This window comes from Macaca thibetana, chromosome 6 (assembly GCF_024542745.1).
Source record: "Macaca thibetana thibetana isolate TM-01 chromosome 6, ASM2454274v1, whole genome shotgun sequence".
NCBI lineage: Eukaryota > Metazoa > Chordata > Mammalia > Primates > Cercopithecidae > Macaca > Macaca thibetana.
In genome coordinates, this window is record NC_065583.1 from 59,133,150 (window position 1) to 59,145,314 (window position 12,165).

At 41.0% G+C, this 12,165-nt stretch overlaps 2 protein-coding genes across 7 annotated transcripts in view; both read right to left on the reverse strand.

The window, feature by feature from the left end:
* The window catches only part of SNX2 (sorting nexin 2), a 488,692-nt gene that overhangs the window by 390,789 nt on the left and 85,738 nt on the right, over positions 1–12,165 (reverse strand). The gene's annotated exons all lie outside the window — the stretch shown is intronic.
* The window catches only part of SNCAIP (synuclein alpha interacting protein), a 147,018-nt gene that overhangs the window by 48,783 nt on the left and 86,070 nt on the right, over positions 1–12,165 (reverse strand). For all 6 annotated transcript variants that reach the window (XM_050795535.1, XM_050795538.1, XM_050795540.1 and 3 more), the window contains one exon: positions 11,605–11,677. In XM_050795535.1, coding sequence (XP_050651492.1) covers positions 11,605–11,677 — 73 coding nt within the window. The remainder of the gene's footprint in view (positions 1–11,604; positions 11,678–12,165) is intronic.

The window sequence follows — 12,165 nt, forward strand, 5'->3', positions numbered from 1 at the left end:
CTTCTGTGTGGGAGCAAAGTTAGAAAAATAATTTATGGCCAGGCAAGGTGGCTCATGCCGGTAATCCCAGCACTTTGGGAGGCTAAAGTGGGCGGATCACTTGAGGTCAGGAGTTCACGATCAGCCTGGCCAACATGGTGAAACCCCATTTCTATTAAAAATATAAAAATTAGCCAGGTATGGTGGTGCATGCCTATAATCCCAGCTACTCAGGAGGCTGAGGCAGGAGAATCACTTGAACTTGGGAGATGGAGGTTTCAGTGAGCCGAGATTGTGCCCCTGTACTCCACTCCAGCCTGGGCAACAGAGCAAGACTCTGTCTCAAACAAACAAACAAACAAACAAACAAAAAACAAAAAAAAGGAAAAATAATTTTTAATGACTTTTCTTGGCTGGGCGCACTGGCTCAGACCTGTAATTTCAGTACTTTGGGAGGTTGAGGTGGGAAGACTGCCTAAAGCCAGAAATTGGAGACCAGCCTGAGTAACAAGTGAGATCCTCATCTCCACAAAGAATTAAAAAATTAGCCAGGCATGGTGGCTTGCTCCTGTAGTTTCATCTACGAGGGAAGCTGATGCAGGAGGACTGCTTGAGTCCAGGAGTTGGAGGCTGGTGGTGGGCTATGATTGTACCAATTCACTTCAGCTGGGGCGAAAGAGTGAGACCCTGTCTACAAAAAAACAAAAATATCCCCCAACCTTTCTTGAAAACAGTTGAGTGGAAGTGTTTCCTCCCTCTTTATTTTTAGCAGCATTAGCCTAAATTTAGAGTCATTTTATCACTGAGAATCTGTTCTTACAGCTGCTAATTCCTTCAACCGGCTAAGGGTGGTGATCTTTTTCCTTTATTATTATTTTTTTAATTTAGTAAGCAAGAAAAGCAGGAATACAAAGCATAGTCAGAGTGCTAAAGCAACTGGTAATTGGCAGAATGCTACAGTACTCTTATACAGTTAATTCATTCAACAAATATATATTGAATGTCTTCTGTGCACATGTCTCTCGGGGTGCAGGGGTGAATGAAATAGACATAATGCTGCTCAGACAATGATGCAAGTACACATATAAATAAAAAAAATTACTAAATGCAAACTGCTTTGAATAAGGAGGGGACTGGAATAGAAAACAGATGAGAACCTCAACAAGGAGGTGACATTTAAGCTAAGACCTGGAGGATGAGAAGAAGCCACTTATGTGAGAAACTGGGAGGTAATATAAAATATAATTTTACAAAGATCTGAGTAGGTAGAAGGAAGCACATCTGCAAGTGTCTAAAGCAGAGAGAATCTGGCAGGTTCTGTAGCTGTTACTGCTAGATCAGAGTGGGTCAGAGTCAAAGGAAGCAAAGTTGAAGCTGGGGGAGGTTATCAGGGACCCCGATAACCCCCATTTGGGGGTTTTATTGGCCACAACAAAGAGTTTGTTTATTATTTTAACTGAAATGGGTATTTCTGAGGGGTTTTGCAGAGAAGTGGGTGTCTTCGGAGTCCAGAAGCGGGAGAGGGAGCTCTCAGTAGCTGCTTTGGTAAGACGCTAATTCCATTTATGAGGGCTCCATCCTCTTGACTAATCACTTCTGCAAAGATCCCACCTCCAAGTACCATCATCTTGAGAGTTAGGTTTCAACATACACATTCTGGAGGGACACAAACATTTAGTTTATAGCATGGGGATATACTTTGAGCACAGAGACTCAAGACCTGGTGATGAATTGATACGGGACATCAGGGAAAGCAAGAAAATCTGGCTTCAGCACCTGATGAGATGTTTCAGTCAGCAGAGTGCAGTTCACTGAGGAGGGAGTATGAGGAGCAACACGTCAGGCAGGGGAATTCAAAAATTTCTCTTTAGAATTCCATGAGACTTCTAATGTAGACACTGAGTGGGCCATTAAATAGGAGGCTGGAATGTGGAGAGGATTTCCAGCAGCATGTAGATGGTATTTCAAGCTGTAAGCATGTATGAGAGATCAAATGAGAGGCTGAGAGGGCAGAGGGAGGGTCCTATTAAATATTTAGTCCCACTTGACTATTGAAAGGTCAAATTTAGAGGGAGGAGGAGTTGCAAAGGAAGATTAAGAGGGTGTTAGAGGGTTAGGAGAAAAATGAGGAGAGAGGTGGTCTCACAAAGCCAAGAGAGGAGACTGTTTCCAGAAAGGAGGGGCCTATTGTCTCAGCTAATGCTGACAGGTCAAGAAAGATGAGAATAGCAAAGTGTCAGTGCATTTGACAGCATGGAAGCCATCACCTTCCCTAGAGAGATGGAAATCATACTAGGGATGTTTAAAGTAAATAGAAAGTTGGGGACAGGGGAGGGAGTTTCCCATGACTTTTTAAAGCAGGTTGGCTATAAATGGAGGGTTGGCAAGGAGGAGCAAGTAGGATGGGAGCTTCTAGAGGTGGTTGGTTTGTTTTTTAAGATGGAAGGTAGAGAATGTTTGTATGACGAGGATAATGGCCTCATGGAGACAAAGAGATTAATAGTGCAGATGAAAGAGGAGATAACTGAAGAATCAGGGTGTCAAACCAAACGAAGAGAAGCAAAATATCAGCTGTCTCATACTTCAACCATGATACAAACCCAGAGGATTCCTTTCACATCTTCACACATTCATCTGTCCATCTACACCTCAGGTATATGGTCAGCAGCAGCGCCCAGGCACTGGAGACACCATCATGAACAAAATCACCCGAATGAGTTTTCAGTGTACTGATATTAAACCAACATCACATTAGTATACAGATATGTATAGAGTAGGAAAAGTATAGGGAGCTAGGAAATAATAGGAGTTGGTGGGATGTACAGTTTAGGAGCCACTAAAAACCTGTGGTTATCAAACACTTAAAATATGACTAGTGGCACTTGTCAAAATGATAATAGTTTTCCCTTGTTGGATTAAAGAAAGTATATTATAAAATTGATCTATCTGCTTATACTTTTTAATGTAGCTATTAGAAAAATTTTAAGTTACATATGTGGCATGTGGCTTACATTACATTTCTTTGTCGTTGTTTCCTCAGGCTTTTTATTTGTATACATTTAAGGGGTACAAGTACAGTTTTGTTATGTGGATCTATTGCACAGTGGTGAAGTTTGGGCTTTGAGTGTAACCATCACTCGAATAACGAACATTGTACCTATTAAGTAATTTCTCACCCTGCACTCCTCTCCCACCCTTCTGAATTTCCAATGTCTATTATTCCACACTCTATGTCCATCACATTATATTTCTATTGGACAGTGCTGGTCCAGAAAGTCAAGTAAAGGGGCCCTAAGGAGGTGACCTTGGAGGTGGAGGGAGAAAAGGAATAACATCCCATGTGAAGGAATACTGCTCATTTGAAGAACTGAAGGAGGCTCCTTGATGTGACTGGCAGGCAGGAGGCATGCAAGGAAGCCTGCTGGTCCAACAGAAGATCACTCTGGGCCTTGAAGGCCACATGAGAGAGTTTCCCACTGCATATCTTGAGAACCATCCTGGGAAACCATTGCTTGGTTTTGAGCAGGGAGTGGCATGATAAGACTTGCATTTTTGAAAAGATCACTGTGCCTCACTAAAAACAATGGACTGGTATCTAGGTGACCCAGGTCAGTGCTTCTCAAACTTGAATGTGCATAAATGAATACCCTGGGGATTGAGCTTGTTAAAATGCAAATTCTGATTCAGGAATCTGGGGCATGTTTGAGAGCCTGCATTTCTCACAACCTCCTGGGTGATGCTGCCGCTAATGGTGCTGTGGTGGGTCCTGGATCATACGGTGAGATGCAAGGGCCATTTGAACAAGCAAATGCCACAGAAGCGTCGGGACTTATGCAAGAAGACCCTTCAACTATGAGATTCTAGGATTTTGTTTCTATTACTTGAGTTTACTTTATGACTTTTTTTTTTTTTTGAGGGAAGAGTCAGAGTAAAGGAGATAAGTGGATAAAAAGGGGTGATCTGAAATGTGAAGATAGAGCCCATTGAATATTGAGAGACAAAAGCAAAGGCTATGCTTTCAGGAAGAACTGGGGTGCTGTCAGAGATGCTATGACAGAGCTACCAAACTAGAAATGTCCCTCAACACACACTCATACTTTTGCCTTTAAAAAGTATGGGAAGATGGGATGGGGAAACCGCTATTCCTGTGATAGGATGGGGACTTGTGAGAAGGAAGTCACTGCAAAGCCAGACAAAGTCAAAGGCACTTGGCTGTGTATACATTTTTCCTTGTCCCTATGCTTCAGTTCTTTCTCTCCCTGCCTAAAGGATGCCTCTCTCTAGACTTCCCATTTTTCATCCTTTCTTACTGCAGATTTCCTTTAACTCATTTCTACCAACAGGCGGTTTCTTTACTTAACCAGTTTGGGGAGTGGAAGATATGTTTCTCAGAGTCCAGTAAAAATAAACCAAAACACAGGAGAGAAGACTGTGAGTTTCTACCCTTAAGTTTTCTTTCCCTCAAATACTGTCTTATTCCTAACTTCCTTAATTCCACTGCTGTGAACCTCGTAGAAAATCAGTTTGTTGTGCCACTTAACATTTATGGTTAAGCAAAGAAAATAAATGCTTCAGTCAAGAGAAAAAGGGGCAAAGATGCGATGTGTTTAAGCTCTGCTACCTTCAGCCCTTTTTATTATTTTCTTTCTTTCTTTTTTTTTTTTTTTTTGTTTTTGTTTTTTGAGACAGAGTCTCGCTGTCACCCGGGCTGCAGCGCAGTGGCACGACCTTGGCTCACCGCAACCTCCGCCTCCCAGGCTCAAGCGATTTTCCTGCCTCAGCCTCTGGAGTACCTGGGATTATGGGGGTGTGCCACTACCACCCAGCTAATTTTTGTATTTTTAGTGGAGACAGGGTTTCACCATGTTGGCCAGGCTGGTCTTGAACTCCTGACCTCAAATGATCCGCCTGCCTCAGTCTCCCAAAGTGCTGCGATTACAGGTATGAGCCACCATACCCAGCCCCTTTTATTATTTTCAATACCACCAGAATTTTATTTTAATTTTTCTCTCACCCCCTGCCCCCATCTTTATGAACATTGACCTACGTCCTTCCTCTCAGAAACATAAATGAAGTGTTAATAGGTTAAAGGGGTTAAAGGTAGAGATGACCTCTCCCTTTCCACAGAAGGGGCAGCTCAGTTTTCATGGGTAAGTTCTGTGGTCCATTCAAAATGATGGCCTATGCACATTCTGGAGCAACAGAAAAAGCACAAAAATTGTTCTTATATTGTGATGACAACGATATGTACAAATATGCCTCCAGGGGAAAAATACTTGAAAGAAGTGCAGTAATTTTGTTTTGGTGGAAAAGTTAAGTTCTTTAAAAATAATGGATTATATCATTTTTATAACTATGTTTTGTTAAACAATAAAAATAATTGTTTTATTTGATAAACAATCTCATCTAGATGTCTTATCATTTGTAAATTTTTACTCTAGTTAAAGAGACAGTTCTTTGTTATCAATGTTAGGTTCCTTGCTGCATCAGGATGAAGTGTTCATTTTCTTGATTGAGATCTTAGAAAATGTGTTTCCCCGCTTTTTGCAGTCCAGTTTACATTACATCCTGGGAAATGGATTAATCAGCAAGCTTTTCAATTCAAACTGCCATACCAGCCTTCACTTTCAAGCTTTTAGCATTAAACCTTAATAAATATTGAAAACAGGAGGTTTATATATTTAGCATCACCAACTATGTCATAACAGCATCAACAGGACAAATTTCATGTCAACTTATTATTTTAGGTGCTGGCTTAAATCCCTTTAATCTTAGAACATCACATATTTTATCCATATAGGTTTAGGGTTTGTCACAAAATTTGCATATGCAGGGTTCAAAAATATAGCAAATTTGCAATGCTTTTAAATGTATAACCTACATGACTTTAATGCCAGACACCAAGTTTAAAAAGTACTATTCCCTTTACTCATTGTCATACAAGTAACACTTTATATCATTTAGGTATAACATTTTTTCAGAATCCATTCAGACACATTACAGGGTCATTTATTACTATTATATAACTGAATTTTCTACCTCAGCACATCTAAGTTTTCAGATGTGAAGCAGCATTAATATTTGTCTGCCTTCTTTCATAAGAAAATTATACAATGAGTTTAGCAGATACAGATTTTGAAATAATCACATTTAAAGCACTATGAATTGAAACAAATGTGTATTTGAATGTCCAACTAATTTTTAAAAATTCTAAATCAATGAAACTGAATATGTTTTGATTTGAACACCATATGTCACCATAATGTATTTTTTGTCCTCATTTGGAGAAAACCATAGAGAAGAATTAACATTCACTGCTTTGTGCCTCTTTTCCCACCTGAGTAGCAGATATTAAGCAGAGAATGCATGCAAAAGTTTCACGAATAACTTCCTTTTTTAGGTGCAACTTTTTTTTTTTTTTAAACGCATAATTTCCTTTGCTGCTAATCCTTGCCCCAAACTAGTTGCTACACATGGTTCTCTGGAATAAATTACTCCTCAATTGAGTCAGCTTACCCACAGGGTGTATGGAGACTGTAGAGCAAGTTTCACATCCACTTACTAGCTCTAGAACTTTGTGCACATTATTTACCCTCGCAAGCCTCAGTTTCCTCATCAATAAAATAGGCACAGTAATGCTTCTCCCTCTGATAATTATTCTGAGGATAAATATGCTGCTTACAGAGACCTGGCACAATGCCTGGTACACTGCTGGCTTATGAAACAACTCAGAAACCTCAATAACACCTGTGCATCTCCATGCACAGGCAGTTCATTCTCAGGCTTCCCACTCCTAGATTTTTGCTTCCTTCCCACCTTGTGGCATCTCCAATTCCCTTGCACTTCCTTTCTTTCTAAACCACTTTTCTCACAAAAATTTGAAATAGTCCTAGTGCAGAGTAACTGATAGAGAATAGTTTAAAATATTATTCCTGTTAGGGGAAAACATAGACTTCAATAGGAATCAAAGCTTCTAGCTAAAGAAAGGGCACTCCTAAGGTGGATTTGTGGGCGTTGGTGGCCAGTGGAAGGTGCGAGGACATGACTTCCAGGCCTCTGACAACATTGCCATTTTCATTCTTGGAGCCCACCACTAGGGCCGTAGGGATGAAGCGAGGTGAGCCCTAGGCTGCGTGTCTCACAGAGGTGCTTCCAAAGGCCACAAACAGGGCTCATTTTACACTCCAGCTTCTCTGAGGACACTCAGGAAGCAGGCAGAATGGACAGCCCTACTTGGGAAAACAGAAAAGGTATGTGGGAAACCCCGGGGAGTGTTCTGTGGGGCTGACAGGTTTCCAAGCAGACCACATGTGGGGGAACCTCTGGTTTGGTTCTGGGAGCTCCACTTTAAGAGGATAACTGCACTGTATCCACAGAGAGTGAAAAGAATGAGCAGCACACACTCAGAACTGCGGAAGGAAATGTTCACCTGGAGAAGACAGGCCCAAGAGTGACTGCTGTCTCCACACACCTAGTGACACTCTTGTTCAGGAGGGACTGTCCTTTTCTGTGGTTCCAAAGGAAGAACCAGGATCAATGAGTAGAAATTCAAGGGACACTGACTTTGGCCAGTAAAAGCATTAACCTTTATGGACGGGCTGCCTCGTGAGATTGTACACTCCCTGTTGCTAAATTGATGAAGTACAGGCTAGATGACCCTGTGGTTGGGATAAGGAGCATTACCTTCAAAGATCTGATTGGCTTTGGACTATTTATTTTTTGCCTTTTAGAAAACTTTTTATTTGTGTATAACTCTTACATTTTTCACTTGTAAATAAACGTATACAATAGTCGCAAAAACGAAAACAGTACAAAAAATAGCTGTAGACCTTTTATCCACATTCATCAGTTGTCAGCATTTTGCCCATTTGTTTATTATTTGCACTTGCTCACTTGCTCTTTCTCACAGAATAGCTGATTTTGAAAGTCCCTTCTCTTAGGGGGAGTTATGATTCTACATGCTGAGGCTTCTTTCCAGGTCATAAGATTTTAGAAAAATTGGAATCCTGCTGGCATTGCTCTTCACTGCACTAAGCATAAAATCTGAACTCCCCGAGGAGTCTGACTCTGATTATCTCTCTGCCTTCATCTCCTACTGCTCCTCATTTTGATCACCATGCTGCAGCAACATTGGTTTTCTTCTTCCTCATACTTGCTAAGCTCATTGCTGGCTTAGGCACTTTGCAATTACTAGTTCCTCTGCCTTCAACACTCTTTGCTAGTTTTCTCATGGCTGGGGCCTTCTAACATTCCTTGATGCCCTAAGACCTCCCTCCCCAGCTTCTAAAAACTACCACAGTCCCTCATGTTGCCTCTTTTCACTATCTGTGGTGACCTCGTTTATCTGTTTGCTTGCCTTTTGGCTGTCACTCCCAGTAGAATGTAAGCTTCGTGAGCACAGAGGCCTTGTCTGTCTTGTTCTTTACCATGTCCTCAATACCTGGGCCAGAGGACACTCAACACATATTAGCTGAATAAATAAGTAAGAGAGCAAATGAGAACATCTGGTCAGAGATATAATACGTACAAGGATAGATGTTAAAATTTGACAACCTGTACAAAATAGCAAGCGTGTAACTATTCTAGAAAGGTAAAGAGAAATGTCTTTGTCTCGTGGGGGTATCGTATTAGTCCATTCTTGCACTGCTATAAAGAAATACCCGAGATTGGGTAGTTTATAAAGAAAGGAGGTTTAATTGGCTCTTGATTCTGCAGGCTGTACAGGAAGCATAGTGGCTTCTGCTTCTGCAACGGCCTCAGGAAGCTTCCGATTATGGCAGAAGGGGGAATGAGGCATCTCACATGGCGGAGGCAAGAGCAGGAGACAGAGTGAGAGAGGTACTACACACTTTTAAACAACCAGATCTCATGAGAACTCACTATCACAAGGATAGTACCAAGGAGTTGGTGCTAAACCATTAGTGAGAAATCCACCCTCGAGATCTAGTCACCTCCCACCGGGCCCCACCTCCAACATTAGGATTTACCACTCAACGTGAAGTTTGGATGGGAACACAGATCCAAACCATATCAGGTATGCTGTAAGTGACAGACGGTTGAGGAAGATTCCCCTGAGAGTGCCGAGTGCCCCATCCCAAAGAAGATATGGACTTTTCTCAGAAGCCAAAGTGCATTCTGTTGCGTCCGTTTGAAAAGATAGAAATTTGCTAACTTTCCTGGAGCAAACTCCTTCTATGTGGCTGATACAAGAAAGACAGGGTGAGAAGGGTTATTTCTACATCTGGATGCCTACGGAACTGACTGAGAATGCCTCAATTCCTTAGGAAACCAGCTCCAAAAACTTCACCATATTGAAATTTCTTTCAGATGGGCCCATGGATAATTCTACAGTGATGCTCTGGGCAGATACATTTTTCCGTGGGTTCCTTTTTCTAGGATCATTCTCGATCTATCAGAATGCAGTTTCGCAGCCTCCAAATGGTCCATCAAATTGGAAATGTACATGCAATTCCATTAAGAGGCCTGAGTCTTTTGCTCACAATCCATTTCCTGTCAGGTCTAATTATTGCTGATTACCTTGAGCACTGTGCCTTTGCACTGGGTAAAGTTCAAAAGCTTTTAAGTTTGAAACTGGCCTCCTCCTCAACCACCGAAGAAAAGTCTACCATCATTTATTGTAGATACGACTAGAAATTGTAAGACCCAGAGAGAATGGAATGAACCAGCCCTGGGAAAAACAGTTGCTAAAAGTTTCTGTTTACTCACTTAACTTGGTAAGAGTCACCATTTAACAGAGAAAAAATAATTTACACTAATCAGGGAAAATATTGACTTGTAAAGATTTAAAAGGATAATATTTTAAAAGTAAATTATTGCCACCAAGTCAAACTATTTGGAAGGAGAATATATGCAAGGGATAAGATAACAGAATCTGGAAGTAGACTTCCCGGGGTTTGAATCTCAGCTGTGTAACTTAATTGCTGTGTGACTCTGGGTAAGATATTTAACTTCTCATCTCTGTTCCTCATTTTGCCCATCTATAATATAAACATCCTAATAGTACTTAGCTCACAACTATTTTAGGATGAATGGGATTAACGTAAGTAGAGCGCTTACAACAGTACCCAGCACATTAAGCACTAATAAAGTATTTGCTATTATTTCTTCTCTCTTATTCCCTACATCCAATTAAAGGAAAAAGAAAATCTTGTATCTGCAAAGTACCCGTTTGTTACATCACCTAATTTTGATCCTAAGGACAGCCAGGCAACATTAGTACAGGTTTCTTCTCTATTTTGTAGATAACTAGTCACAGATTCAAGGTCATTTAGTTGAGAAGTGCCTGTACTCTAATTCAAACCTAGGCCTGGTGACTCTGAGCTTGGCAGCCTCCCTACTGCAGTTGGCTACCTGTGTCATTGATCACAGTCATTGGTTCAAGTCTGAAACGGGCACTGCCTTTTAAGAAGACACATTCTTATAAGACGTATAGCCAAGAGCATCTATTAAATCCTATACAAACTTGAATGTTTTGGAAATAAAAAATAAGTGAAGGCAAGTAAAAGCTTCTATTTGAACTGAAAACTATCTTCTGTGATGTTTCTGACCCAAACATTGAAGCATTACTTTCACTCACACACACAAAAAACACTGAGATAAACAAACCTAGAAAGACTAATTAATTTTCCCGTCTCTCCTAAGCAAAATGTCAAAGGAAAACAAACAGTCCAGTGGAAAAGTAAATTAGCTTTGTAAAAATCCTTTCCATCAGAAAGGCCTAGAATTCTAGTAGCTGTATAGGTAAGGCACATCTATTTATTTTTAAACACAGAATTTGAGGATTATCTGGTTCTCAGGATTCTACTGACTATCAGAGGAGGTCCAGCTTTGGGAAGGTTAATGGTGATGCCACAGAGTAACTACTTGGAAAAATAATAAACATCATTTCATAGTTTAATACCATGGTATCACTCCCATCAATATCCTTTTTTATTTTCATTTTTGCCCATTATAGAAGGAAAAGAAGAGAAGTTTAATTTGATTTATAGAGGGAAAACAACTCTTGAATGTACTTTTTTAATCTTGGGGGTTGGGGGTGTAAAGAGAAAAGGTCGACCAGCTGGTTTTCATCTATATACCATAATTCTCTGTTTAGTTTACACTATTAAACTCCAAAGCCTTTGCTTTAATCTTAACTGTTACAGTGTGCCTTATTGCAGATTCTATAATGTCGCATCTCTGATAGGGTTTCTGACTTTGGCAAAGCACCATCCCCCAAGCTGGTACTTGCCATATGGGTAGTAAATGCATCCAACATTTTTTCATTGGCGCCTGCATCATTATGTTTTGTCACCAATGGTTTCCTGGGTTTTCGCTAAATTGCTGCATATATTGTGGTTTCGAGATGCTGAGATGATCTCCTATATTTATTTATCTGTATACAGCTCAGTCCTCATTAGGGCCTCCCTGTCCTGCTATCCTCTTTCGGATGACCTAACATCTGTTTGTTGAAGGCAGGGCATGAGGTGGGGGGTGGTGTGAGTGGAGAAGCCGTAAAAAGAAAAGGAAACAGAAAGCAGGGGGGACCAGTGTGAGGAAAACAGCTTTTCAGGAGCCATTAATACTGAGTCAGGATAAGGAGAAGAGGGGAGGAGCAAAACCTACCTGATCTGTCTTCGTTTTGCGTGTCACATCTTCGGCACAGTTCTGGGATCGTCTTGAGTGACGTGACTGAATACTGAATGGGAAGCCAGAGAAGAGAGGGCATAAAATAATTTAAAATGCGAGCATTCACTCAGATTGGCCAAAAAAACAAAACCCAGTAAGTGATACTTGGGCACAACATGGATATTCAGAAAATTTATCTCATTTTACCCTTAATGAGGTGCGTGGTGATCTGGCAGCATCCTAAGATCTACCTGCAAGCATCTAACCACATGCAGTTTAAAAAGAGGGCTGGGCACCCCTTCTTTAACAAAAAAGGTGGGCTGCAGCCAGCAGACACTCTGTCCCTCTTATCACTTCTGCTACTTGTGGAAGACGGAAGAACTGTCTGAACCTGCGAGTTTCAAGATGGCCTTAATAATTGCATTCTGAATCCTAAGGGTAAACTTGTGTATGAAAAGTCAAGTACGGGAACACCAGGCTTCCTGCAGCATCCAGGGCAGTCAGGAGACATGTCTGTGCCGATGCTGACTGGGCTATGCAAAAGTTCCTAATGTTGCC